We start from the raw sequence: 27,353 nt of genomic DNA on the forward strand, positions 1-27,353 counted from the left end.
AAAAGATTGTTAATAACCAGCCACAATCAGTGCTTCCTTACCATACAAAGGCAGATGCCTTCTGCCCCCTGGTGGCACCTTTCTGCTAGATATAGGTATCTATGTTCATATGGCGCAAGCATTTAAAGGGAAATTATATAATTCAGATAGAGCATGCAATTTTAAGCAACTTTTTAAATTTACTCCTTTTATTAATTTTTCTTTCTTCTCTTGCTATCTTTATTTAAAAAGCAGGAATGTAAAGCTTAAGAGCTGGTCCATTTTTTTGAGAACCTGGGTTATGCTTGCTTATTGGTTTGCTAAATGTAGCCACCAATAAGCAAGCACTATCCAAGGTGCTGAACCTAAAATGGGCTAGCTCCAAAGCTTTAAATTCCTGCTTTTTAAATAAAGATAGCAAGAGAACGAAGAAAAATTGATAGTAGGAGTAAATTAGAAAGTTGCTTAAAATTGCATGCTCTATCTCAATCATTAAAGAAAAAATGTGGTTTTCGTATCCCTTTAAGCAGCTATTTATGACTATTACATTGTTCATGGTATGTAGGTTTCTCAGATCTCTTGTGTAATGATAATGTAAGAACCCATATCTTAGTCTCTTAAAGGGACATTAAACATTCTTTGCTTAAGTTTTGTGTAAAAATTGTGCTGTCTTACACTGTTTAGAAAGGCCAAAAACCAAACTCTACAGCCTCAGTTTTTAAAGTGCTGCAAATGGTTAAAAGCAGCTACTTGATTTGCAGCATTGTAGGTTACAGAATTAGTTTTTTGACTTCCAGTGTTTTACATAAAAATAAGAAGGGGTTAATGTTCTTTTAAAAATACAATCTAAGCTCATTATATTACTCACACACTAAATATTACTGAGTTGTCTCTAAGTTTGGATACATATTAGTATATGTTAACAAAATGAAAGTTTTTTTTATTACAGGTTGCATATATGCATAGCATATGCTGTCATCAATGTATCTACAGAAAACCACAATATGTTTTGACAATAAAGTAGATGAAAACCATGTGTTTTGTCATTTGTCTTATCAGTGACTTATCTTAAATGAATTCCTTCCAGGAGTCATTATTTTGCTTACATATTTCCTAGCATATGTTGGCGTTCCTCATGGAATGAAATCCCCGAAATGAGGTGTCTGACACCACAGCTACCATATACAGCTTCTAATTCAATTAACCCCTTTGTGAGTTTGGCAAAGTATTTCCAGCCACAAATAAATGCCAAAGAATTTATTAAGCTTATGTTGAGCAAAATAATTTGAGAAGCCTGCAACATGTATTTATTTGTATGTCTAAAAACAGATTTGAAAAACCTATTCAAGCATAAGATTACCTACATATCTATTACTTCATTAATAGAGGGTGGGGCATGCAAATAATTTCCTGCTATTCATAATTAAACCTTTTATGGGCTAGATATATCAATTCCTTTTCTCCACTTTGACTATAGTTCGCACAAGTGAACCTGCAGTCACAATTTATCAAGCAGCGGCCATCAGACTGCTGCTTCCCTACCCTGTTCTCCACCTCTTAGGTGGAGAATTTCGATCAGCCCAGTTTCTTCCAAACAGGGAGATTGACAGCTCTTGCCTGGTGGTGATTGGCTGTGCGCGGTCAGGGGGCGGGTTTGCACGCGAGTGCAAAGGAGCGCTCATGTGCAATGTTAAATGCGGCAGCAGATTGCTACCTGGAAGAGGAGTGGTTAGGTGTACGCCCCTGTCTGCCATGGGATGATAAATTGAGCTCTTATGTGTAATTAAATGTTGAATCAATGTAAATATTTGCATAGGAAATTAGCACATCTAGGCAAGTATCCCCGCTTGCTTTTCCCCAGAAATAACTCATATACTATGTTACCAATACACAAGAGAATTCTGGGTAAGTTATGCAAATTAGATATGCAAATTCTCAGTTGAATTTGCATATCTAATTTGCATAACTTACTCAGAATTCTCTTGTGCATTGGTAACATAGTATATGAGTTATTTCTGGGGAAAAACAAGCGGGGATACTTGCCTAGATGTGCTAATTTCCTATGCAAATATTTACATTGATTTAATTTTGAGATATGGAGGATTTTAATTTCAGTTTTTTTATCTCCCCCCATAATTTTAAAGAATTTTAATTAAATGTTGGCAATATGTGTATAGTACTGGTTAAATAAAGAGTCGCCTAAAAACATTTCTGCAATAGTAATACAATTATCTAATGATTCAGAAGATTATATTACTGCACTAACAATTTATACTAAGATTAAATGATCTTTCTAAAAATGTAATTGCAGTATTTGTATTCCTAGCAAGAAACTCCCTTAGATATTTCTGTGCATGGTATGACAACAATGTTGCAATATATGGCGGATAAGTGAATACGCAGCTTGAATAAATTTTTTATTGGAATGTTGGCAATGAGATTTGTGCATATTTTAACAGGCAGGATCTTTTTCTGTTAACATTTTGCACAGAAGCCTGGTTTATTAGGCTGTTCCCTTGATAATAAATCTTCTAGTACTGTTTGTGCTATTATTTGGCAGTCACTGGCGTTTTTGAAATCTAAGGGAAATATTTATTGTTCTTGTCTTTGCATTGTATAATGTCCCCTTTTCCAATTTTATGGTTTCTGAGTATATTACAGGGAGACGCTATCATTACTGAAAATGTTATTTTATAGATATAATATTATAATTATAATACCCAGAAACAGAGACAGATTTATAACTTTGACTCGTTTCAGCAAAATGTACTTAAATGAGAGACAATACAGTTCTGAGAGAGTTACATTTACTTCTGTTATCAAATTTAGTTCTCTTGGTATCCTTTTGATGAATAACATACCACGGTAGGCTCAGGAGCAGCAATGCACTACTTGGACCTATCTGCTGATTGGTGGCTACACACATATGCTTCTTGTCATTGGCTCATCCGATGTGTTCAGCTTGTTACCAGTAGTACATTGCTGACCTGGAGCTGACTTTAAAGGGACAGTCTACTCCCGAATTGTTATTGTTTAAAAAGATAGATAATCCCTTTATTACCCATTACCCAGTTTTGCATAAACAACACGGTTATACAGGTGGCCCTCAGTTTACGCCGTTTCAATTTGCGCCGTTTCAGAATAACAACCTTTTTTTTCAGTCATGTGCAGTAATTAAAATAGCCAGTAGGTGGAGCTGTCCGCTTGTTTTGCAGCAAAGTTATGCAACATAACAGGTCTGAAATTGATCTGTGTACACAGAACAGACATTAGCTATCGAGCAGCCACTTCTCTATTATCTTCCTGTCCAGCTGCTTGAGGTGAAGGTGCCTAACTGCCTATTAATCAATGCAGATTGAAATGCATAGAATAGGTGCCGACCCAATATTATCTAACATGCTAACAATGCAGAGAACTGATTGCAGAAAAATACAAGTAAAAAAACGTTTTTGTTAATTAAACTTAGTTTGATGATGATGCAGTCTGTTGTGTGATTATTTTATTAGGTGCTGTTAGCAAATGTTTTTGTAAATTAAACTTAGTTTGATGATGATACCATCTATATTATTAGGTTTATAATGCTGTTTAGCATTTAAAGTCTTCATTTCAAAGCTTTAAAAATAATGTATTAGGTGTTACTTATGACAATTTTGAGAGGGGCCTGGAACCTAACTCCCTCACTTCCCATTGACTTACATTATAAACTGGGTTTCAATTTACAACGGTTTCGATTTACAACCATTCCTCACGGAACCTAACCCCGGCGTAAACTGAGGGCTACCTGTATTATTATACTTTTTACCTCTGTGATTGCCTTGTATCTAAGCCTCTGCAAACTGTCCCCTTATCTCAGATCTTAAATCATTTTTGCCAATCAGTGCCCTCTCATTAGTAGCTTCACTGGCGTGAGCACAATGTTATCTATATGGCACACATTAAATAACGCCTTCTAGCTGTGAAAAACTGTTTAAAGGCACTGAGATAAGAGGTGGCCTTCAAGGGCTTAGAAATTAGCATATGAGCCTTGTGCGAGCAGTATGTATTTACATTAATACATTCATTTCTTAAATTATAAAAATTTAGTTCAGTTGCGTGGAGTTTTTTTTTAATTTGATTTTTTTTATTCATCTATTTAAACTACTAGTTGGTTCAAAAGTGCGAGTAAACAATAATGACTGGCTGCGATGTTGGCAAATTTGTAAACACACTTGCGAAAAAAAGGAAATCCTCATTCTTCAAGTGTTTAACTCCCACTTAACAACCCTTTGTAGACAAGTGGTTTGCATTCACAGATTTAATATTTACTGCCCTAAATTAACTGCATCTCTGTTGCTGGAATAAACAAATTCTCCGATTAAAGAGGCAGTCAGATAATTTATTAGGCAATGCAGAGCTGCGGTGAGCACAATGGCAAATACTTTGTGCAAATTAGATTGTAGTTTTATGTATTCTTAGAGCATCTGGTTAGCCTCATAACATTACTGCATTTGGGTTTGAAACTGCAGTGTTTATTTCATTACAATGGAACATAAACTCATTTTTACATGATGCAAGGTAGAAATTTCAGAGATGACAAAATCTTATATTACCTCAGTAAAAGCTGTGTCTGTTAAATCTCAACGGTCTATTGCTGATTGTAATATAGGCTATCATACACAGGCCTAACTTTTTGTTGGTGCTGTGGTCAAATTATTTTAGACTTGTATGTATTGAAAATAAAAGTATCCATAGAACATATTTTTCTAAGCTCCATCTTGGGCTTTAAAGGGACAGTCAACACCAGAATTACGAGCAAACTCTGCCCAAGGTAACAGTTCAGACCAATTATTGTGGTGATCTGAGACATAGCAACGGAGGAACTGTTCCAGAGCTTGATTAGACCGTTCCGCAGCCCCATTGGATTGAGGGTGATATGCTGAGGAGAAGGAAAGCTGGATCCCCATTTGAGCACAAAAGGAACGCCAAAATCTGGAGACAAACTGGCTACCCCGGTCCGACACTATCTCCTTGGGTAACCCATGTTAACGGAAGACCTCCCGCGCAAAAATTGAAGCAAGCTCCTGAGCGGTAGGCAATTTCTTCAAGGGAATGCAATGTGACATTTTAGAAAAACGGTCAACCACCATAAGGATAACAGTATTGCCATTGGAAACAGGGAGCTCGACAATGAAGTCCATGGAAAGATGTGTCCAAGGACTCTCTACATTAGCAATAGGTTAAAGAAGACCCACAGGAAGAGGACGAGGAGTCTTATTCTGTGCACAAAATGAGCAGGAGGCAACATACGCAGCAACATCAGAATGAAGACCTGGCCACCAGAATTGTCGAGTGACAGACCAAATCATTTAGTTCTTGCCTGGGTGACTTGCGGCTTTAGGATAGTGGTAAGTGTGCAAAAGTTTAGTTTGAAGATTCTCAGGAACAAAACACTTACCACTAGGTTTCTCAGGAGGTGCATTGGTTTGTGCAAGCAGGATTTCCTCCCCCAAGGTAGAAGTCAAATTAGTACGTATGGTAGCCAAAATATGGTCAGGAAGTATAACTGGAGTAGGTACAGACTCCTCCTTGGACAGAGGCGAAAATTGTCGAGAGAGGACATCAGCCCTAACATTTTTACTACCAGGCAGGTAGGAGACCACATAAATAAACCGAGACAAAAAAAAACGCCCATCTGGCCTGTCGGGGCGACAAACGTTTTGCTTCAGATAGATAAGTTAAATTCTTGTGGTCAGTAAGAATGAGCACTGGCACGCTAGTACCCTCGAGAAGATGCCTCCATTCCTTAAGTGCCAAAATTATGGCCAGTAATTCCCTGTTGCCAATTTCATAATTGCACTCCGCTGGAGACAATTTCTTAGAGAAGAAACCACACGGATGCAAGGAACTGTCAGGCGTAGGGCGTTGAGGCAAGAGGGCACCTACTCCACTCTCAGACGCATCGACCTCAAGAACGAAAGGCAGGACAGGGTTAGGATGAGCGAGAACTGGAGCGGCAGCAAAGGCAGTCTTAAGACTATCAAAGGCCTTAATGTCAGTAGGTGACCAATGGAGTGAATCATTCTCTTTACGGGTCATGTCTGTGATAGGTTTGACCAAGGAAGAAAAGTTTTTAATAAACTTTCTATAGTAATTGGCAAACCCCAAAAAACGTTGAGTAGACTGAAGACCAACTGGGCGAGGCCACTGCAGAACTGCAGATAACTTGTCAGGATCCATGGAGAACCCTGCAACGGAGATAACATAACCTAGGAAGGTTACTTGAGTCTGATGGAACTCACATTTCTTGAGTTTCCAAACAGGCCGTTCTCACGTAGTCTCTAAAGAACCCGTGTAATATCAGAACGATGAGCCTCAAGTGTGGGTGAGTGTATGAGGATGTTGTCTATGTACACCACAACACACTGTTGCAACATATCTCGTAGGACATCATTAATAAATTCCTGGAAAACAGCAGGAGCATTACATAGGCCAAAGGGTATTACAAGATACTCATAATGCCCGCTCCTGGTGTTAAATGCTGTTTTCCATTCGTGGCCCTCCTTGATCCTAACGAGATTGTACGCTCCTCTCAAGCAAGTTTAGTAAAGACCGTAGCCCTTGAGGCAGTCAAAGAGTTCCGTAATATGTGGAATAGGGTAAGCATTCTTAATGGTAAGACGATTAAGACACCTATAATCGATGCATAGTCTTAACTCGCCACCCTTTTTCTTCACAAAGAAGAAGCCATCCCCTGCAGGAGAGCAGGATTTGCAGATGATCCCCCGCAACAGAACATCGGCAACATACTCCTCCATAGCACAATTCTCCGCAACAGACAGAGGGTAAATCCGGCCCTGAGAAAGAATGGCTCCTGGTTGCAGGTCTATGGCACAATCCTAAGACCGGTGAGGAGGCAACGTACTGGCACACACCTTGTCAAAAATGTCTAGGAACTCTCAGTACTCCTCTGGCAATTGAGATACCGAAGAAGTGCACAAGACTTTAACTGGTTTCTGAAGACAAGTGGAAATACATTGCGGAGACCACAACAAAATTTCGGACCTGCGCCAGTCGAGACTGAGATTGTGCTTTTGGAGCCAGGGATAACCCAGAACACCCGGAAAATGCGGAGAGTTTATCACCTGGAACTGGAGGGTTTCAAAATGGAGAGCCCCAGCAGCCATGGATAACAGAGCAGTTTCGTGAGTAACGAGTGCGGGCTGAAGGGGCCTGCCATCAATGGCCTCAATAGCAAGCGGAACGGACCAAGGCAAAACAGGAATGGAGTGCTTTGATACAAAAGCACTGTCAATGAAATAGCCCGCAGCACCGGAGTCAACAAGAGACTGGGTGACTAGGGAGGAGTCCACCCAGGAAAGGACAACCGTGAACAAAGGTTTCTCCTTTAGCGGTTCCGGGGACGAGGATAAACCACCCAAGGTCTGCCCCCGACAGGACCTTAAGTGTGAGCATTTCCCGGCCGTGTAGGACAAGACTTCAAAAGGTGGTCCTGTAACCCACAATAGAGGCAGAGAACCTCCCTGCTCCTAAAGGCCCTCTCCGCAACGGAGAGACGCGTGAATCCCAACTGCATCGGCTCAGCAGTATCTGGTGACTCGGGACCAGGAGGCATGAGAGGAGAGGGAGGCATTGTTTGGGAATGAACACGTAGGAGACAATGGAACAGGAGGCTTCCGCAAGCGCTCCTTGAAAGAGGACCTCTCACTTAGTCTGATGTCAATTAGGATCGAAAAAGACACCAATGCCTCGATCTTCTGGTAAATCTTTGGCAGCAACTTCGTCTTTAATCGCATCAAAGAGCCCATGAAAGAAGGCGACAACAAGGGCTTCATTGTTCCAACCTACCTCTGCGGCAAGCGTACGGAACTCAATGGCATACTGAGCAACAGATCTTGTACCATAACTTGCGGGACACTTTGGTCCAAATGTGCAGTGCGAGTCAGCAGGGTTTGCAGGGCTAGTGCAAATTGATCCAAGCGGTGATCCTGTTCATCCATCCTGGAAATTATAGCAGATGAAGGTGGATTATTAGCACCATCAGGATTTATGGCCCTTGCGTAATGTCAGGGTGCCAGGAATCAGACTGAGACGAGAAGTGCAAAAATAATCACAGCTTTTTTTAATAGCAAAAAATAATAAAAAGTCCACAAGTCAAATAACAAGCCAGGAATCAAAACCAGAGCTGGTGGTCAGACGAGACGAGTCAGGAGCCAAAGCGAGTAGAGAGTCAGGAATAAGCCAGAGATCAGGAACCAGTAGGGACGTAAGACAGCTAGATAATAAACAGGACCTCTCACAAACAGGTCTGAGTCAATTCAAGGGCAAAGCATACTGAACAGAGGCCCTTTAAATAATAAGTGATGACGGGATTCTGAGACTGCATCCTGTCTCACACGGATTATGTATACCAGTCTGGCCATAAAAGAAAGTGCAGGAAATGAGCAGCATCACACAGTATGCACCAGAGTCAGCAAGAGAGGTGAGTAAAATGGCTGCCAGCAGCATATGGCAAACAAAACAGGGAAAAAACCCTGACACTTCCTTTGTGGAGTTGTTGCCGGACTTTTTGGCTCTAGGGCTGGTTCGGGTTCCTCTGGGAACTTGGGCTATGTCCTTTTACTTGGACTAATTGACCTGGTCATGGTTGGCCAGGTTGTCTGAGTGCTGATGCTCATTGGGCTTGACTTACGCCTTTATGGTCGGTTTCCCTTGGTCAGCTTGCTGTGGTAACCTTATGGATCACTGCTCTGCAGGCGAATGGGTTTGCAGTGTCTCTGCTGCAGCTATTGCACATTGGATGTGTGTTAGCAAGCTAATTCCTTAGGGGGAATCCTTCCAAGTTCATCTGAGTTGGAGATTGATCTCTCCTTTAGCCTGTGGCTTTGTGTCTTGTGGGCAGGTGCTCTACTTTTTTGGCCCCATTTCTTTTCTTAGGGTGGGGGGCTTATTCTCCTCCTTATGGAGGTGTGGTCACTTTTCTTAGGGATTCTCTTGGATTCAGGAGTTTGGAACTGAGAATTAACCTTTCAGAGAGGGTGTTTTTCTCTGGGTTGTTACGTTCCATCTGGAGTCTTGCTGGCTCCTTGTCGAGACTATGGTGGGTCTTTTGTTAGATTCCTTTGGGTCTACGGCCTTGTCATCTGTTTCTAAGGAGTCGGGTTGGCACCTGTGCTCTGTTGGGATGGCTCTGGCCATTCTTCCGCTCGTTTTTGAGCTGGTGTTGGGGTTCTTCTGTTTTCAAGACCTATCGATGCTTGGGCTGGCCCGGTTGGGAGTGGGTTCCGAGATGCACTGTCTTCTTCGGGATCTAGGTTGGCATTGTAGCTAGCCCCCTGGGTTTACAAGCTGAGGGTCCCGGTTTACCATTCACCTTCAGGTTCTGGGTGTAACTGCTGTGGGTCTCGTTGAGGTTATGTGCTTCCCCTTTTGGAGCCCTGTGTGTAGGTCTAGCAGCTCGATTGCCTAGAGTGTGCCCTCTGTCTAGGAGTTTTCCTTTTGCAATTGTTCTCTTGCTGGCCATTTTTTAATTCTCAGCAAGTATTCTTCTGGGTCATCCTAATGATGGCTGCATGTGCTTGACTCAGGTTTTTTTTTCTGGGTCTGTTACATGTTCTTTTTTTGTCTGAATACGATAGTATTCTTAGTTCTGACAAGGTGAAGACTCCGTCTTCAGTTGTCTTTCGGTGCTTTTGCACAATGTTGAGAGAAAGTTTTCTCACTTCGAGGCCCGGTCCTAAACCTCTGGTTTCTGCTTGGTCTGGGCATAGCCTCCCCTTGTCTGTCAGGACCCATTTGGGTCTTTGTGAGCTGGGCTCGCTATTGGGAGTTTTCCTTTTATGGATTTTGTGGTGACCTTTTGTTTCCCCTTCGGTTCTTCCTTGCCTTATCCCTTGGGGGGTTTAGGCTGGTGTTCCCCTCATTAGTGAGGGGTGAGTGGTGAGGGACCACCTGTTGGGCAACGGTGTCTCCTGGAGGACTATTGGCTCAGTTGAGTCTGATTTTGCGGCCTCTAGATAGACTTCTGGACTATCTGCGGGTCAGTGCCCTTCGTTTTTCAACTTTTTCTCGGCTTCGGATGAAGCAGGGTTTTTGTTGGTTAGTGGTTTTTGGCTTGGTGCCCTCAGAATGGGCTGCCTATTGTACCCTCCCGTTTTGGCATTCAGTGTCCTCTTTATCTTGGGTATTGTTTTCCCAAAAGTAATGAATGCTGCTGTGGACTCTTTCCAGTTAGGAAGAAAAACATAAATTATTCTTACCTGATAATTTCCTTTTCTTCCGTTGGAAAGAGTCCACAGCTCCCCACCCGTTTTCTACGTGGGGCGTCTTTTTATTCTTCTAGCACCTATTTTTACCCTGATATTTCTTACCCTGATATTTCTTCTACTGTTCCTTGTTCCTCGGCAGAATGACTGGGGGATGAGAGAAATGGGAGGAGTATTTAAGCCTTTGGCTGGGGTGTCTTTGCCTCCTCCTGGTGACCAGGTTCTTATTTCCCAAATGTAATGAATGCATCTGTGGACTCTTTCCAACGGAAGAAATGGAAATGATCAGATAAGCATAATTTGTTTTCTTTTACAAAAAAGCACTGTATATGTGTGTGTGTGTGTATATATATATATATATATATATATATATATATATTGGTGGTAAAGTCTGGTTTACCCGGGTAATGCTAGGATTAACCAATTTCTTACTTTACCCACTATATATATATATATATGTATGTGTGGTCATTTCACTCTAAATATTGCCTCTCTGTTGTTTTACTTTTGTAGTGCGCTGTATATTTTTAAAAGGGAGTTCTAAATCTTCACAGCACTTAGAATAAATATTATATTGCATGATACATACATTGTATTAGTTTGGTAAAGTTGAGACTATTTTGGGAAAGTCACAGCATGATACCTGTCACTTAACTTCATTTCTCTCTCTTTTTTTTTTTTCCCCCTCACGGTGACCTTCTCCTTTTATAAAGTTGAACTGTAATCCATGTGTGAAGTAAAGATTTCTGTCTGAGTAGTTTAGCCAGAGTTAGTAGTGTCTGAAGAAAGTAAAATGCAGCTCACAGATTGCTGAAGAGTGAATGTACTGGTGTTGATGGGTTCACAGAGGTCATTTTCAGCCTGCCAGTCAGATTTCATGACAAAGTTATGAAGCTGTATCAAACTGTAATGGCTTTCATCAAAGCTGCTTCAACCTCAAAGTGTCTGTTTTAAGATTTTTTTATTACACACACACACACACACACACACACACACACACACACACACACACATATATATAAAATCTTTTTTTTTGCCAAAGGAACATGTTACTCACAAAATCTTCTCTATTCTTGTTGAGGGCCTGATATTCAAAACATCGCTACGCAGGTGAGATGATCTAAGAAGTTTCGTCGGTATGGCGAGGCCCTTAAAAATTTAAGAAACACAATTTTTTTCTTGAGAAATGTTTATGTTGCTATGTAGTGTTATTTATGTGAAACAGAGACCCATACATTATTAATGCAAGGTCTAAAAAAAAAAATCCTAAAGATTTTCTCTCCATGCCGGCGAGGTTTTGAATATCCGGCACTGAAAGAGAAGGTTTTAAGATGCATTATAATTTTTTTTTTTTATTAAGTTAATGTTCCTGTACTGAGTAAGCCAACTTTTCTCCTGTTAAGTGTAGTCAGTCCACGGGTCATCCATTACCTATGGGATATTAACTCCTCCCTAACAGGAAGTGCAAGAGGATCACCCAAGCAGAGCTGCTATATAGCTCCTCCCCTCTACGTCACACCCAGTCATTCTCTTGCACCTAACTAATAGATAGGATGTGTGAGAGGAGTGTGGTTTTTAAATTTAGTTTTCTATTACTTCAATCAAAAGTTTGTTGTTTTAAACAGCACCGGAGTGTGTTGTTTCTTCTCAGGCAGTATTAGAAGAAGAATCTACCTGAGTTTGTGCATGATCTTAGCGGACGTAACTAAGATCCATTTGCTGTTCTCGGCCATTCTGAGGAGCGAGGTAACTTCAGAACAGGGGACAGCGGGCAGGGTTCACCTGCAAAGAGGTATGTTGCAGTATATTATTTTCTAAGGAATGGAATTGACTGAGAAAATACTGCTAATACCAATATAATGTAAGTACAGCCTTAAATGCAGTAGTAGCAACTGGTATCAGGCTGTTATGTATGTATGTTGGCACTAAAGTATTTCTGGGGAATGGCACTTCACTAAGAAAATACGATATACATATAACTTATAGCCTTTCTGCAGTGATAGCGACTAGCAACAGGCTTTTATTATTATTTCATATTTTGAAAACGTTTACTGGCAGGTTAATCGTTTTTCTCTCTGAGGTACTTGGTGAAAATTTATGGGCATTATTTTCCACTTGGCTGTCGTTTATTTTGAATAAAATCAGTTTACTGAGCTTCCCCACTGCTGTATTATGAGTGGGAGGGGCCTATTTTGGCGCTTTTACTACGCATTAAAAATTCAGTCACAGTCTTCCTTATTCTCCCTGCATGATCCAGGACGTCTCTACAGAGCTCAGGGGTCTCCAAAACTAGTTTGAGGGAGGTAATCACTCACAGCAGACCTGTGAGACTGTGCTTTGACTGTGATAAAAAACGTATTTATTTGATTTGTCAATCGTTTTTTTAGTATTAAGGGGTTATTAATCCATTTGCTGATGGGTGCTATCCTTTGCTAAATTAATGCATTTCATGTGAAAATTGATTGCTATAACTAAACCGGTTCATTGTTATATCAAAGTGACAGTTTTTTTGTGTGCTTCTTAAAGGCACAGTAACGTTTTTTATATTGCTTGTAAATTCATTTGAAAAGTATTTTCCAAGCTTGCTAGTCTAATTGCTAGTTTGTTTAAACATGTCTGACACAGAGGAATCTCTTTGTGCAATATGTTCAAAGGCCAAGGTGGAGCCCAATAGAAATTTATGTACTAATTGCATTGATGCTACTTTAAATAAAAGCCAATCTGTACAAGTTAAGCAAAATTCACCAGAGAACGAGGGGGAAGTTATGCCGACTAACTTGCCTCACGTGTCAGTACCTGCATCTCCCGCTCAGGAGGTGCGTGATATTGTAACGCCAAGTACATCAGGGCGGCCATTACAAATCACTTTACAAGACATGGCTAATGTTATGACTGAAGTTTTATCTAAATTGCCAGAACTTAGGGGTAAACGAGACCACTCTGGGGTGAGAACAGAGTGCGCTGATAATGCTAGGGCCATGTCTGATACTGCGTCACAAATTGCAGAACATGAAGACGGAGAGCTTCATTCTGTGGGTGACGGATCTGATCCAAATAAACTGGATTCAGACATTTCAAATTTCAAATTTAAGCTGGAAAACCTCCGTGTATTACTAGGGGAGGTGTTAGCGGCTCTGAATGATTGTAACACGGTTGCAATCCCAGAGAAAATATTTAGGTTGGATAAATATTTTGCGGTACCAACGTGTACTGACGTTTTTCCTATACCTAAGAGACTTACTGAAATTGTTACTAAGGAGTGGGATAGACCCGGTGTGCCTTTCTCACCCCCTCCTATATTCAGAAAAATGTTTCCAATAGACGCCACTACACGGGACTTATGGCAAACGGTCCCTAAGGTGGAGGGAGCAGTTTCTACTTTAGCTAAGCGTACCACTATCCCGGTAGAGGATAGCTGTGCCTTTTCAGATCCAATGGATAAAAAGTTAGAGGGTTACCTTAAGAAAATGTTTGTTCAACAAGGTTTTATATTGCAACCCCTTGCATGCATTGCGCCTGTCACGGCTGCGGCGGCATTTTGGTTTGAGTCTCTGGAAGAGACCCTTAACACAGCTCCATTGGATGAGATTACACACAAGCTTAAAACCCTTAAGCTAGCTAATTCATTTATTTCTGATGCCGTAGTACACTTAACTAAACTTACGGCTAAGAATTCCGGATTCGCCATTCAGGCGCGCAGAGCGCTGTGGCTAAAATCCTGGTCAGCTGATGTGACTTCTAAATCTAAATTGCTTAACATACCTTTCAAGGGGCAGTCATTATTCGGGCCCGGTTTGAAAGAAATTATCGCTGACATTACGGGAGGTAAGGGCCATGCTCTGCCTCAAGACAGAGCCAAACCAAGGGCCAGACAGTCTAATTTTCGTGCCTTTCGTAACTTCAAGGCAGGAGCAGCATCAACTTCCTCGGCTCCAAAACAAGAAGGAACTGTTGCTTGCTACAGACAAGGCTGGAAACCTAACCAGACCTGGAACAAGGGCAAGCAGGCCAGAAAACCTGCTGCTGCCACTAAGACAGCATGAAGTGAGGGCCCCCGATCCAGAAACGGATCTAGTGGGGGGCAGACTTTCTCTCTTCGCCCAGGCTTGGGCAAGAGATGTCCAGGATCCCTGGGCGTTGGAGATCATATCTCAGGGATATCTTCTGGACTTCAAAGCTTCTCCTCCACAAGGGAGATTTCATCTTTCAAGGTTGTCAACAAACCAGATAAAGAAAGAGGCGTTTCTACGCTGTGTACAAGATCTTTTACTGATGGGAGTGATCCATCCGGTTCCGCGGTCGGAACACGGACAAGGGTTTTACTCAAATCTGTTTGTGGTTCCCAAGAAAGAAGGAACCTTCAGACCAATATTGGATTTAAAGATCCTAAACAAATTCCTAAGAGTTCCATCGTTCAAAATGGAAACTATTCGGACAATCTTACCCATGATCCAAAGGGGTCAGTACATGACCACAGTGGATTTAAAGAATGCCTACCTTCACATACCGATTCACAAGGATCATTCCCGGTATCTAAGGTTTGCCTTCCTAGACAGGCATTACCAGTTTGTAGCTCTTCCCTTCGGGTTAGCTACGGCTCCAAGAATCTTTACAAAGGTTCTGGGTTCTCTTCTGGCGGTACTAAGACCGCGAGGAATATCAGTAGCTCCGTACCTAGACGACATTCTGATACAAGCGTCAAGTTTCCAAACTGCCAAGTCTCATACAGAGTTAGTACTGGCATTTCTAAGGTCACATGGGTGGAAAGTGAACGAAGAAAAGAGTTCTCTATTGCCACTCTCATAGATTCTGTAGAAATGAAGATTTACCTGACAGAGGACAGGTTAACAAAACTTCTAAATGCTTGTCGGATCCTTCATTCCATTCCACACCCGTCAGTGGCTCAATGCATGGAGGTAATCGGCTTAATGGTAGCGGCAATGGACATAGTACCTTTTGCACGCCTACATCTCAGACCGCTGCAATTGTGCATGCTAAGTCAGTGGAATGGGGATTACTCAGATTTGTCCCCTATGCTGAATCTGGATCAAGAGACCAGAGATTCTCTTCTATGGTGGCTTTCTCGGCCACATCTGTCCAGAGGGATGCCCTTCAGCAGGCCAGACTAGACAATTGTAACAACAGACGCCAGCCTACTAGGTTGGGGCGCTGTCTGGAATTCCCTGAAGGCTCAGGGATCATGGACTCAGGAGGAGAGTCTTCTTCCAATAAACATTCTGGAATTGAGAGCAGTTCTCAATGCCCTTCTGGCTTGGCCTCAGTTAGCAACTCTGAGGTTCATCAGGTTTCAGTCGGACAACATCACGACTGTGGCTTACATCAACCATCAGGGAGGGACAAGGAGTTCCCTAGCGATGATGGAAGTTTCAAAGATAATTCGCTGGGCAGAGTCTCACTCTTGCCACCTGTCAGCGATCCACATCCCAGGCGTGGAGAACTGGGAAGCGGATTTCCTAAGTCGCCAGACTTTTCATCCGGGGGAGTGGGAACTTCATCCGGAGGTCTTTGCCCAAATACTTCGACGTTGGGGCAAACCAGATATGGATCTCATGGCGTCTCGCCAGAACGCCAAGCTTCATTGTTACGGGTTCAGATCCAGGGACCCGGGAGCGGTCCTGATAGATGCTCTGACAGCACCCTGGACCTTCAAGATGGCTTATGTGTTTCCACCCTTCCCGATGCTTCCTCGATTGATTGCCAGGATCAAACAGGAGAAAGCATCGGTGATTCTAATAGCGCCTGCGTGGCCACGCAGGACCTGGTATGCAGATCTAGTGGACATGTCATCCTGTCCACCTTGGTCGCTGCCTCTGAGACAGGACCTTCTAATTCAGGGTCCTTTCAAACATCAAAATCTAATTTCTCTGAAGCTGACTGCATGGAGATTGAACGCTTGATTTTATCAAAGCGTGGATTTTCGGCGTCAGTAATTGATACCTTAATACAGGCTAGGAAACCTGTTACCAGGAAAATTTACCATAAGATATGGCGTAAATATTTACACTGGTGCGAATCCAAGAGTTACTCATGGAGTAAGGTTAGGATTCCTAGGATATTGTCTTTTCTACAAGAAGGTTTAGAAAAGGGTTTATCTGCAAGTTCTTTAAAGGGACAGATCTCAGCTCTGTCCATCCTTTTACACAAACGTCTGTCAGAAGTTCCAGACGTTCAGGCTTTTTGTCAGGCTTTGGCCAGGATTAAGCCTGTGTTTAAGACTGTTGCTCCACCGTGGAGCTTAAACTTAGTTCTTAACGTTTTACAGGGTGTTCCGTTTGAACCCCTTCATTCCATTGATATCAAGCTGTTATATTGGAAAGTTCTGTTTTTAATGGCTATTTCCTCGGCTCGTAGAGTCTCTGAGTTATCGGCCTTACATTGTGATTCTCCTTATCTGATTTTTCATTCAGACAAGGTAGTTCTGCGTACTAAACCTGGGTTCTTACCTAAGGTAGTCACTAACAAGAATATCAATCAAGAGATTGTTGTTCCATCATTGTGCCCTAACCCTTCTTCAAAGAAGGAACGACTTCTGCACAATCTAGACGTAGTCCGTGCCCTGAAATTTTATTTACAGGCAACTAAAGATTTTCGCCAAACTTCTTCCCTGTTTGTCGTTTATTCTGGACAGAGGAGAGGTCAAAAAGCATCTGCTACCTCTCTCTCTTTTTGGCTTCGTAGCATAATACGTTTAGCCTATGAGACTGCTGGACAGCAGCCTCCTGAAAGAATTACAGCTCATTCTACGAGAGCTGTGGCTTCCACGTGGGCCTTTAAGAATGAGGCCTCTGTTGAACAGATTTGCAAGGCTGCAACTTGGTCTTCTCTTCATACTTTTTCCAAATTTTACAAATTTGATACTTTCGCTTCTTCTGAGGCTGTTTTTGGGAGAAAGGTTCTTCAGGCAGTGGTTCCTTCCGTATAAAGATCCTGCCGTTCCCTCCCGTCATCCGTGTACTTTAGCTTTGGTATTGGTATCCCATAGGTAATGGATGACCCGTGGACTGACTACACTTAACAGGAGAAAACATAATTTATGCTTACCTGATAAATTCCTTTCTCCTGTAGTGTAGTCAGTCCACGGCCCGCCCTGTTTTTTATGGCAGGTCTAAATTTTAAATTATATTCCAGTCACCACTGCACCCTATAGTTTCTCCTTTCTCGTTTGGTTTTCGGTCGAATGACTGGGTGTGACGTAGAGGGGAGGAGCTATATAGCAGCTCTGCTTGGGTGATCCTCTTGCACTTCCTGTTAGGGAGGAGTTAATATCCCATAGGTAATGGATGACCCGTGGACTGACTACACTACAGGAGAAAGGAATTTATCAGGTAAGCATAAATTATGTTTTTTCTGTGGGAGTTGTCTCTGGCAACCAGTGAGCTTTTAGAGTCACAGTTGTACACAATCATGTACTTCCTGTTTCGGTTTAAATTTAAAGAAGCTTTATGTTGCATCTACAATATTTTATTTGTAAAATAGTACTATTATTATTATATTTTATTCATAAAGCACAATTACATTAATCAGCACTAAGACATTAGGTATAAAACTTCAGTATAATAATTAAAATACTTAAAATACATGTGTGTGAGATATAAATGTAGAGAGCACTGCCTGTGTGTCACTGTTAGCTGTAAATCACATTTAAATGTAATGATCAACTGGACAGTTGAACTTGTTAGCATATATTCTAAAGGAGGTGCATGGGAGAGTTCAGGAGGAGAGATCCAGGGGCAAGAGAAGCATTTCATGTAGATTGTCTTCATCAATGACGAGATGTGATTTTAATGAACTTTTCAAATCTAGAGACAAATCCTTCCTTCCCCTCCCACCTTTGCTCTTCCTCTTACCCTTGCTTTCGCCCCCTCCTTCTCCATTGCTCTCTCCCCCTCCCTCTCTCTCTCCCCCTCCCTCTCTTTCTCCCACTCCCTCTCCCTCTCTCTCTCCCACTCCCTCTCTCTCTCCCACTCCCTCTCTCTCTCCCACTCCCTCTCTCTCTCCCACTCCCTCTCTCCCCCTCTCTCCCACTCACTCTCTCTCCTTCCCTCCCGCTCACTATCTCCCCTTCCCTCCCGCTCACTATCTCCCCTTCCCTCCCGCTCACTATCTCCCCTTCCCTCCCGCTCACTATCTCCCCTTCCCTCCCGCTCACTATCTCCCCTTCCCTCCCGCTCACTATCTCCTTTTCCTTCCCGCTCACTCTCTCTCTCCCCTTCCCTCCCACTCACTCTCTCCCTTTCCCTCCCGCTCACTCTCTCCCTTTCCCTCCCGCTCACTCTCTCCCTTTCCCTCCCGCTCACTCTCTCCCTTTCCCTCCCGCTCACTCTCTCCCTTTCCCTCCCGCTCACTCTCTCCCCTTCCCTCCCGCTCACTCTCTCCCCTTCCCTCCCGCTCACTCTCTCCCCTTCCCTCCCGCTCACTCTCTCCCCTTCCCTCCCGCTCACTCTCTCCCCTTCCCTCCCGCTCACTCTCTTCCCCTCCCTTCCTCGCTCTCCCTCCCCCTCACTCGCTTACTTCCCCCTTTTCCTCCCTTCCTTTCTCTTTCCCCCTTTCCCTCCCTTCCTTTCTTTTTCCTCCTTTCCCTTCCTTCCTTTCTCTTTCCCCCTTTCCCTTCCTTCCTTCTTTCCCTCCCTGCCCTTTCCTCCTTTCCCTCTCTCTTCATCCTTTCCCTCACTTTCTTCCTCCCTCCCTTTCTTCCGCACTTCCTTTCCCTTCCTCCTTTTCCTTCCCTCCCTTTCCTTCCCTCTGTTCGTCTCCCACCCTTTACCTCTCTTCCTCCCTTTACCTCCCTTCCCTAACGTTTCTTTTCATTCCTTGTTTCCCCCTCCCTTCTTTGCCCTTCCTCTCAATCTTTCCTTCCTTCTCGCTTCTTCTTTTTTTCACTCCCTTCATTTCCTCCTTCCCTTTCTTTTCCTTTGTTCCTTCTATCTCTACATTTCCCTTTCTTCCCCTTCGATTCCTTGTCCTCCCTTTCTTTTCCCATCCCACTCTTTTCCCCTTTTTCTATCTCCCCCCCTTTCTCCCTCCCTTCTCTATCTCTCCCTCTCCTTACTTACATCCTGCTCCCCACCATCTCCCATTTATCTTTATTTCTCTTTTTCACTTGGCTGTGTTGTCTCTCTCTTACTCACAATCTCTTCTGTCTGGTGGACAATTACAGTAGGATAAAAAGTAGTATTTGATTATCATTGGCCTTCAAGGGTTATCTATCTATCTATCTCTATCTATCTATATATAAAATATAATATGCCTATAAATGTATTTTTTTTCCTTTTCAGGAGAAGATTTTGCTGTGGTGCAGCAGGAAATTATCATGATGAAAGACTGCAAACATACAAACATTGTGGCTTACTTTGGCAGCTACCTAAGGTACAGCTTTGAATTAATCAATGTTTAAATTGTCACATTATTATTAACACAGACCTAGCTGTTCACATTCTCACTGGGCTATAGAAATAATTTTTGAGAAATATACAAAATGAAACTTTGTTGCAAAACAAAATAGTGACTTTTGTAAGTTATAAAACAACTGGTTTATAATAATCTGTTTCAAATTCATTCTCTTAACCCCTTAATGACGCATGTCGTACAGGGTACGTCGCACACAACCTGGTCTTTAAAGACCAGCGACGTACCCTGTACGACATTAGGGAGGGTTTAAAGCGGCTGGAAGCGATCCTGATCACTTCCAGCCGCTTTCGGGTTATTGCAGTGATGCCTCGACATCGAGGCATCCTGCAATAACTCTCCTTGGCCATCCGATGCAGAGAGAGCCACTCTGTGGCCCTCTCTGCACCGGACATCGATGGCCGGTATCGTTGGTAGGTGGGAGCCAGTCTGGGAGGCGGGTGGGCGGCCATCGATGGGCCGTATGATGTGGAGTGGGCAGGATCGCCAGGGCGGGCGCACGGGATCGTGCACGGGAGCCGGGAACGGGTAGTGAGCAAGTGGGAGCCGCTACACTGCGGAAAAAATGTGAACAGAAAGTGGGGAAAAAAAAAATGATCTAAGGGATCTCGGAGGGAGGGAGGTGGGGGGCAAGCTACACTACAGAAAAATTATAAAAATAATAATAAAAATATATATTTTATTGTAAACTGGTTACTGGCAGACAGCTGCCAGTACCCAAGATGGCTACCAATACGTTAGAGGGGGAGGGTTAGAGAGCTGTTTGACGGGTGATCAGGGAGGTTGGGGGCTAAGGGTGGATCCTAAAAATGAGCATATGTAAATATGCAAAAAAATATATATATATTTTTTTTAAAAAAAAAAATACCTTTTATTTTAGTACTGCCAGACTTTCTGCCAGTACTTAAGATGGCGGGGACAATTGTGGGGTGGGGGAGGGAAGAGAGCTATTTGGGAGGGATCAGGGGGTGTGATATGTCAGGTGGCAGGCTGATCTCTACATTAAAGCTAAAATTAACCCTGCAAGCTCCCTACAAGCTCCCTAATTAACCCCTTCACTGATGGGCATAATACACGTGTGGTGCGCAGCTGCATTTAGCGGCCTTCTAATTACCAAGAAGCAACGCCAAAGCCATATATGTCTGATATTTCTGAACAAAGGGGGTCATAGAGAAGCTTTTACAACCATTTGTGCCATAATTGCACAAGCTGTTTGTAAATAATTTCAGTGAGAAACCTAAAATTGTGAAAAATTTAACGTACTATTTTTTTTCATTTGATCTCATTTGGCGGTGAAATGGTGGCATGAAATATACCAAGATGGGCCTAGATCAATACTTGGGGTTGTCTACTACACTAAAGCTAAAATTAACCCTATAAGCTCCCTACATGCTCCCTAATTAACCCCTTCACTGCTGGGCATAATACACGTGTGGTGCGCAGCGGTATTTAGCGGGCTTCTAATTACCAAAAAGCAACGCCAAAGCCATATATGTCTGCTATTTCTGAACAAAGGGGATCCCAGAGAAGTGTTTACAACCATTTATGCCATAATTGCACAAGTTGTTTGTAAATAATTTCAGTGAGAAATCTAAAGTTTGTGAAAAAATTTGTGAAAAAGTGAACAATTTTTTTTATTTGATCTCATTTGGCGGTGAAAGGGTGGCATGAAATATACCAAAATGGGCCTAGATCAATACTTTGGGATGTCTGCTAAAAAAAAATATATACATGTCAAGGGATATTCAGGGATTCCTGAAAGATATCAGTGTCCCAATGTAACTAGCGCTAATTTTGAAAAAAAGTGGTTTGGAAATAGCAAAGTGCTACTTGTACTTATTGCCCTATAACTTGCAAAAAAAGCAAAGAACATGTTAACATTGGGTATTTCTAAACTCAAGACAAAATTTAGAAACTATTTAGCATGGGTGTTTTTTGGTGGTTGTAGATGTGTAACAGATTTTGGGGGTCAAAGTTAGAAAAAGTGTGTTTTTTTCCATTTTTTTCCTCATATTTTATAATTTTGTTATAGTAAATTATAAGATATGATGAAAATAATGGCATCTCTAGAAAGTCCATTTAATGGCGAGAAAATCGGTTTATAATATGTATGGGTACAGTTAATGAGTAAGAGGAAAATTACAGCTAAACACAAACACCGCAGAAATGTAAAAATAGCCCTGGTCCTTACGGGAAAGAAATTGAAAAATGGCCTTGTCCTTAAGGGGTTAAAGGGCCATAATACCCAAATGTTTAAACACTTGAAAGTGATGCAGTATAGCTGTAAAAAGCTGACTAGAAAATAGCACCTGAACATCTCTATGTAAAAAAGAAAGATATTTTATCTCAAAAGTTCCTCATTAGCCACATCTCATTGTAAAGGATTTCTAAGCAGCATATTAGTATGTCTGTCCTGGGACAGCTGAAAGGATGAGCCTTGTGCACTCATATTATTTCCCTATCAGATTATGGAAGTTTACAATGAAATCTCATGAGAGTTAAGTCAAATCTCATGAGATCACAGTAAAAGAGTTAATGACCTCAGCACTGCTGATGCTGATTGGCTGCAGTTTATTTCTTCATTTTTTTATTTTTTTACCTGCAGCTGGGAGCAGGTGAAGTATAACTTTTTACACAGAACTTACTCTGCTGAGCTGAGGAGATTGTGAGGTAAAATATCTTCCTTTTTTTACATAGAGATGCTCAGGTGAGATTTTCCTGTCAGCTTTTTACAGTTAAGGCTGTGACACACTGCAAGCGGAGCGGCGCGCAGCGTGTAGATGCGGCTGTGCGTGCTCAGTGTGTCCTGCCTTTTCATCTCTGAGCACTCTGCTGCGTCAGGTCGCGTAGCTGAGCGCTTAGAGATTAAATATTTGATCTTCAGAAGCGATGCAACGCGGAGCGAAACAGCTGTTTCGCCTCGCGCCGCATCGCTTGCAGTGTGTCACAGCCTTTATACTGCATCAGTTTCAAGTGATTTAGCATATGAGTATTATGTCCCTTTAAGCGTAGAAGCCATATCGGGTCCATTTTTTTAATTTATTTTTTTCATTTGCCCAAGACACAAATGTCGACTGTTCTGATAACATACGGACTGAGACTGAAAACCTCAGATTAATACAAATTCAAATTTTATAGCTTATACAACAGAGCAAGACCACAAAAAAGTTATAATATACTTTTTGTGTCTTTTTTTCCAGCTGTAGATAGCATTTATTGTAGTCAACTTTTTTTTAGTAGATTCTGAATGTGTTTAAGGAAAATTTCTATTAAAAAAATGACATGCTCTAATTCATTAGCACTTTAGCATACATCTTTCATGATTGTTCCTTGTTTATAGTGTGTCTATCATCTGCAAAGGAATTAAATCATAGGTAAAGTTACAAGACTTTAGAGTTCCTGAACAAGACACAGGCGGTGATTGGTTGATGCCTGCATATGTAGCTTTTTATTGGCTCGTCAGCCATTTTCTGCTCAGTGGCTGCAGTTTGTTGGTGTTCCCACATAGGACGTTTGCTCTGTGTTTAACCCCTTTGTGTGCAAGTGGTTTGCTGGATAAAATAAGGAATATGTGATTTATAGGAGTTAAAGCTATTAGAATTTTTATTTCTGCTCTGGGAGCAAGATGGGATAACCGCTGGCCTAACTCTAAATTAATACATTGATGAAAGTTAGAAAACGTTCTAGAAGCGCAGGAACAGTTTATATGTTGCAGATCAGGTAAGACTGATGAGAAATGGTGCAAAGGGAATAACAATCACTGCTAGACCATATTCGGCTCCCAAATCTTAGGTTAAAAACCCCTGAGACATAATGCTCAAATTTTTTTTTCTGTTCCATGATCTGAAAGAGAAAATGTATTACAGTGCCTTGTGCTGAATAATCCTGCTTTTTTTCTGTGCAAATTGACCCTATCAGTCACAACAGAACAGAAGAGTCCCAGGACTTTAATGAATACAATCATACACTTCCAGTTAGTTTTACTTTATATTTAAACAGTTTTTATGTTATTTTTATTTATTTTGAGACAATTTAGATTAGTTAACAGGAGATTATGATGTACAATTGATCTTGCAACTGTTGCGTTCTATAAAAGAAAATAATTTTACACTCAGTGAACAATGTTGTTCTCTAATCGTTAACCCACTACAATCTACTACGCTCAGTGGGAGAAAAGAATTACTAAAATGTCTTACGGTATGATGTATTCATAGACTGTGTTAGCAAAGGCTCCATATTAAATGTGCAGGCAGATTTCCCCACAACTGTCATCTTTTGGTTAACCACTTCAATGTCCTATAGGCGAAATTCAGAGTGATAACTGTAAGTAGTGGGAAATATGATTAACCACTAGTTTTTAAGATATGATTTTATCTCCCCCCCAAGAGAGAACATGCTGTGATCTGAGATGTCATTGCAGAAAATGCAGGATGTCTGCAGAGAGACTGGGACACCTGCTTTTAGTGCTTTTGCTTTGCAGAGATGCTCCACATCAGGCTGCTCTCTTCCAACAGTGATGTGCTCTGGCTGCACTGTGTAAGTTTTGCTTAACACAATGCAGTCAGCTAGAAGCGCTGTTTGAAGTGAAGAGTCAAATACAGAGCAGCGCTGCAAAACGGCAGCATATTGATTGATGACCATCTCATCCCTGTCCCTTAGCCTTTCCCAGTCTGCAAAGCTGTGACTTTGAATTTTGGTTCTTGTAAACAATGCACCTTTTTTTTTTTTACTACATTTGTACCTTATAATTATTATGTGATATTAGACCAAGAGCAAAGGAAACCACATTTATTTGAGAAACATTTTAAAAACTCAACAAAATTTAATTTCTCCAACATAGGTGTGTCCGGTCCACGGCGTCATCCTTACTTGTGGGATATTCTCTTCCCCAACAGGAAATGGCAAAGAGCCCAGCAAAGCTGGTCACATGATCCCTCCTAGGCTCCGCCTTCCCCTGTCATTCTCTTTGCCGTTGTACAGGCAACATCTCCACGGAGATGGCTCAGAGTTTTTTGGTGAGAATTTGGTCATTCCAGAGAAATTATGTAAGATGGACAAGTTCCTAGAGGTCCCGGGGCCCCCCGAAGCTTTTCCTATACCCAAGCGGGTGGCGGACATTGTAAACAAAGAATGAGAAAGGCCTGGCATACCTTTTGTCCCTCCCCCTATATTTAAGAAATTGTTTCGTATGGTCGACCCCAGAAAGGACTTATGGCAGACAGTCCCCAAGGTCGAGGGGGCGGTTTCTACTCTAAACAAACGCACTACTATCCCTATTGAGGATAGTTGTGCTTTCAAAGATCCTATGGATAAAAAATTAGAGGGTTTGCTTAAAAAGATGTTTGTTCAGCAAGGTTACCTTCTACAACCAATTTCATGCATGGTTCCTGTCACTACAGCAGCGTGTTTCTGGTTCGATGAACTAGAAAAGTCGCTCAATAAAGATTCTTCTTATGAGGACAGAATTCATGCTCTCAAATTGGCTAACTCTTTTACTTTAGACGCCACTTTGCAATTGGCTAGATTAGCGGCGAAAAATTCTGGGTTTGCTATTGTGGCGCGCAGAGCGCTTTGGCTAAAATCTTGGTCAGCGGATGCGTCTTCCAAGAACAAATTGCTTAACATACCTTTCAAGGGGAAAACACTGTTTGGCCCTGACTTGAAAGAGATTATTTCTGATATCACTGGGGGTAAGGGCCACGCCCTTCCTCAGGATAGGTCTTTCAAGGCTAAAAATAAACCAAATTTTCGTCCCTTTCGCAGAAACGGACCAGCCCCAAGTGCTACATCCTCTAAGCAAGAGGGTAATACTTCTCAAACCAAGCCAGCCTGGAGGCCAATGCAAGGCTGGAACAAAGGTAAGCAGGCCAAGAAACCTGCCACTGCTACCAAGACAGCATGAGATGTTGGCCCCCGATCCGGGACCGGATCTGGTGGGGGGCAGACTTTCTCTCTTCGCTCAGGCTTGGGCAAGAGATGTTCTGGATCCTTGGGCGCTAGAAATAGTCTCCCAAGGTTATCTTCTGGAATTCAAGGAGCTACCCCCAAGGGGGAGGTTCCACAGGTCTCAATTGTCTTCAGACCACTTAAAAAGACAGGCATTCTTACATTGTGTAGAAGACCTGTTAAAAATGGGAGTGATTCATCCTGTTCCATTAGGAGAACAAGGGATGGGATTCTACTCCAATCTGTTCATAGTTCCCAAAAAAGAGGGAACATTCAGACCAATCTTAGATCTCAAGATCCTAAACAAGTTTCTCAAGGTTCCATCGTTCAAAATGGAAACCATTCGGACAATTCTTCCTTCCATCCAGGAAGGTCAATTCATGACCACGGTGGATTTAAAGGATGCGTATCTACATATTCCTATCCACAAGGAACATCATCGGTTCCTAAGGTTCGCCTTTCTGGACAAGCATTACCAGTTTGTGGCACTTCCATTCGGATTAGCCACTGCTCCAAGAATTTTCACAAAGGTACTAGGGTCCCTTCTAGCGGTGCTACGACCAAGGGGCATTGCAGTAGTACCTTACTTGGACGACATACTGATTCAAGCGTCGTCCCTACCACAAGCAAAGGCTCATACGGACATTGTCCTGGCCTTTCTCAGATCTCACGGGTGGAAAGTGAACGTAGAAAAAAGTTCTCTATCTCCGTCAACAAGAGTTCCCTTCTTGGGAACAATAATAGACTCCTTAGAAATGAGGATTTTTCTGACAGAGGCCAGAAAATCAAAACTTCTAAGCTCTTGTCAAGTACTTCATTCTGTTCCTCTTCCTTCCATAGCGCAGTGCATGGAAGTAATAGGTTTGATGGTCGCGGCAATGGACATAGTTCCTTTTGCGCGAATTCATCTGAGACCATTACAACTGTGCATGCTCAGTCAGTGGAATGGGGATTATACAGACTTGTCTCCGACGATACAAGTAGATCAGAGGACCAGAGATTCACTCCGTTGGTGGCTGACCCTGGACAACCTGTCACAGGGGATGAGCTTCCGCAGACCAGAGTGGGTCATTGTCACGACCGACGCCAGTCTGGTGGGCTGGGGCGCGGTCTGGGAACCCCTGAAAGCTCAGGGTCTTTGGTCTCGGGAAGAATCTCTTCTCCCGATAAATATTCTGGAACTGAGAGCGATATTCAATGCTCTCAAGGCTTGGCCTCAGCTAGCAAAGGCCAAATTCATACGGTTTCAATCAGACAACATGACGACTGTCGCGTATATCAACCATCAGGGGGGAACAAGGAGTTCCCTGGCGATGGAAGAAGTGACCAAAATCATTCAATGGGCGGAGACTCACTCCTGCCACTTGTCTGCAATCCACATCCCAGGAGTGGAAAACTGGGAAGCAGATTTTCTGAGTCGTCAGACATTTCATCCGGGGGAGTGGGAACTCCATCCGGAAATCTTTGCCCAAATTACTCAATTGTGGGGCATTCCAGACATGGATCTGATGGCCTCTCGTCAGAACTTCAAGGTTCCTTGCTACGGGTCCAGATCCAGGGATCCCAAGGCGACTCTAGTAGATGCACTAGTAGCACCTTGGACCTTCAACCTAGCTTATGTATTCCCACCGTTTCCTCTCATCCCCAGGCTGGTAGCCAGGATCAATCAGGAGAGGGCATCGGTGATCTTGATAGCTCCTGCGTGGCCACGCAGGACTTGGTATGCAGACCTGGTGAATA

The 27,353-nt window shown here is 42.4% G+C and overlaps 1 protein-coding gene across 3 annotated transcripts in view; it reads left to right on the plus strand.

Annotated features, from left to right (window-relative positions):
* Nucleotides 1-27,353, plus strand: part of MAP4K3 (mitogen-activated protein kinase kinase kinase kinase 3) — a 788,683-nt gene that overhangs the window by 291,495 nt on the left and 469,835 nt on the right. For all 3 annotated transcript variants that reach the window (XM_053711916.1, XM_053711915.1, XM_053711914.1), the window contains exon 3: nucleotides 19,538-19,628. In XM_053711916.1, the coding sequence (XP_053567891.1) occupies nucleotides 19,538-19,628 (91 nt within the window). The remainder of the gene's footprint in view (nucleotides 1-19,537; nucleotides 19,629-27,353) is intronic.

This window comes from Bombina bombina, chromosome 4 (genome assembly GCF_027579735.1).
Source record: "Bombina bombina isolate aBomBom1 chromosome 4, aBomBom1.pri, whole genome shotgun sequence".
Taxonomy (NCBI): domain Eukaryota; kingdom Metazoa; phylum Chordata; class Amphibia; order Anura; family Bombinatoridae; genus Bombina; species Bombina bombina.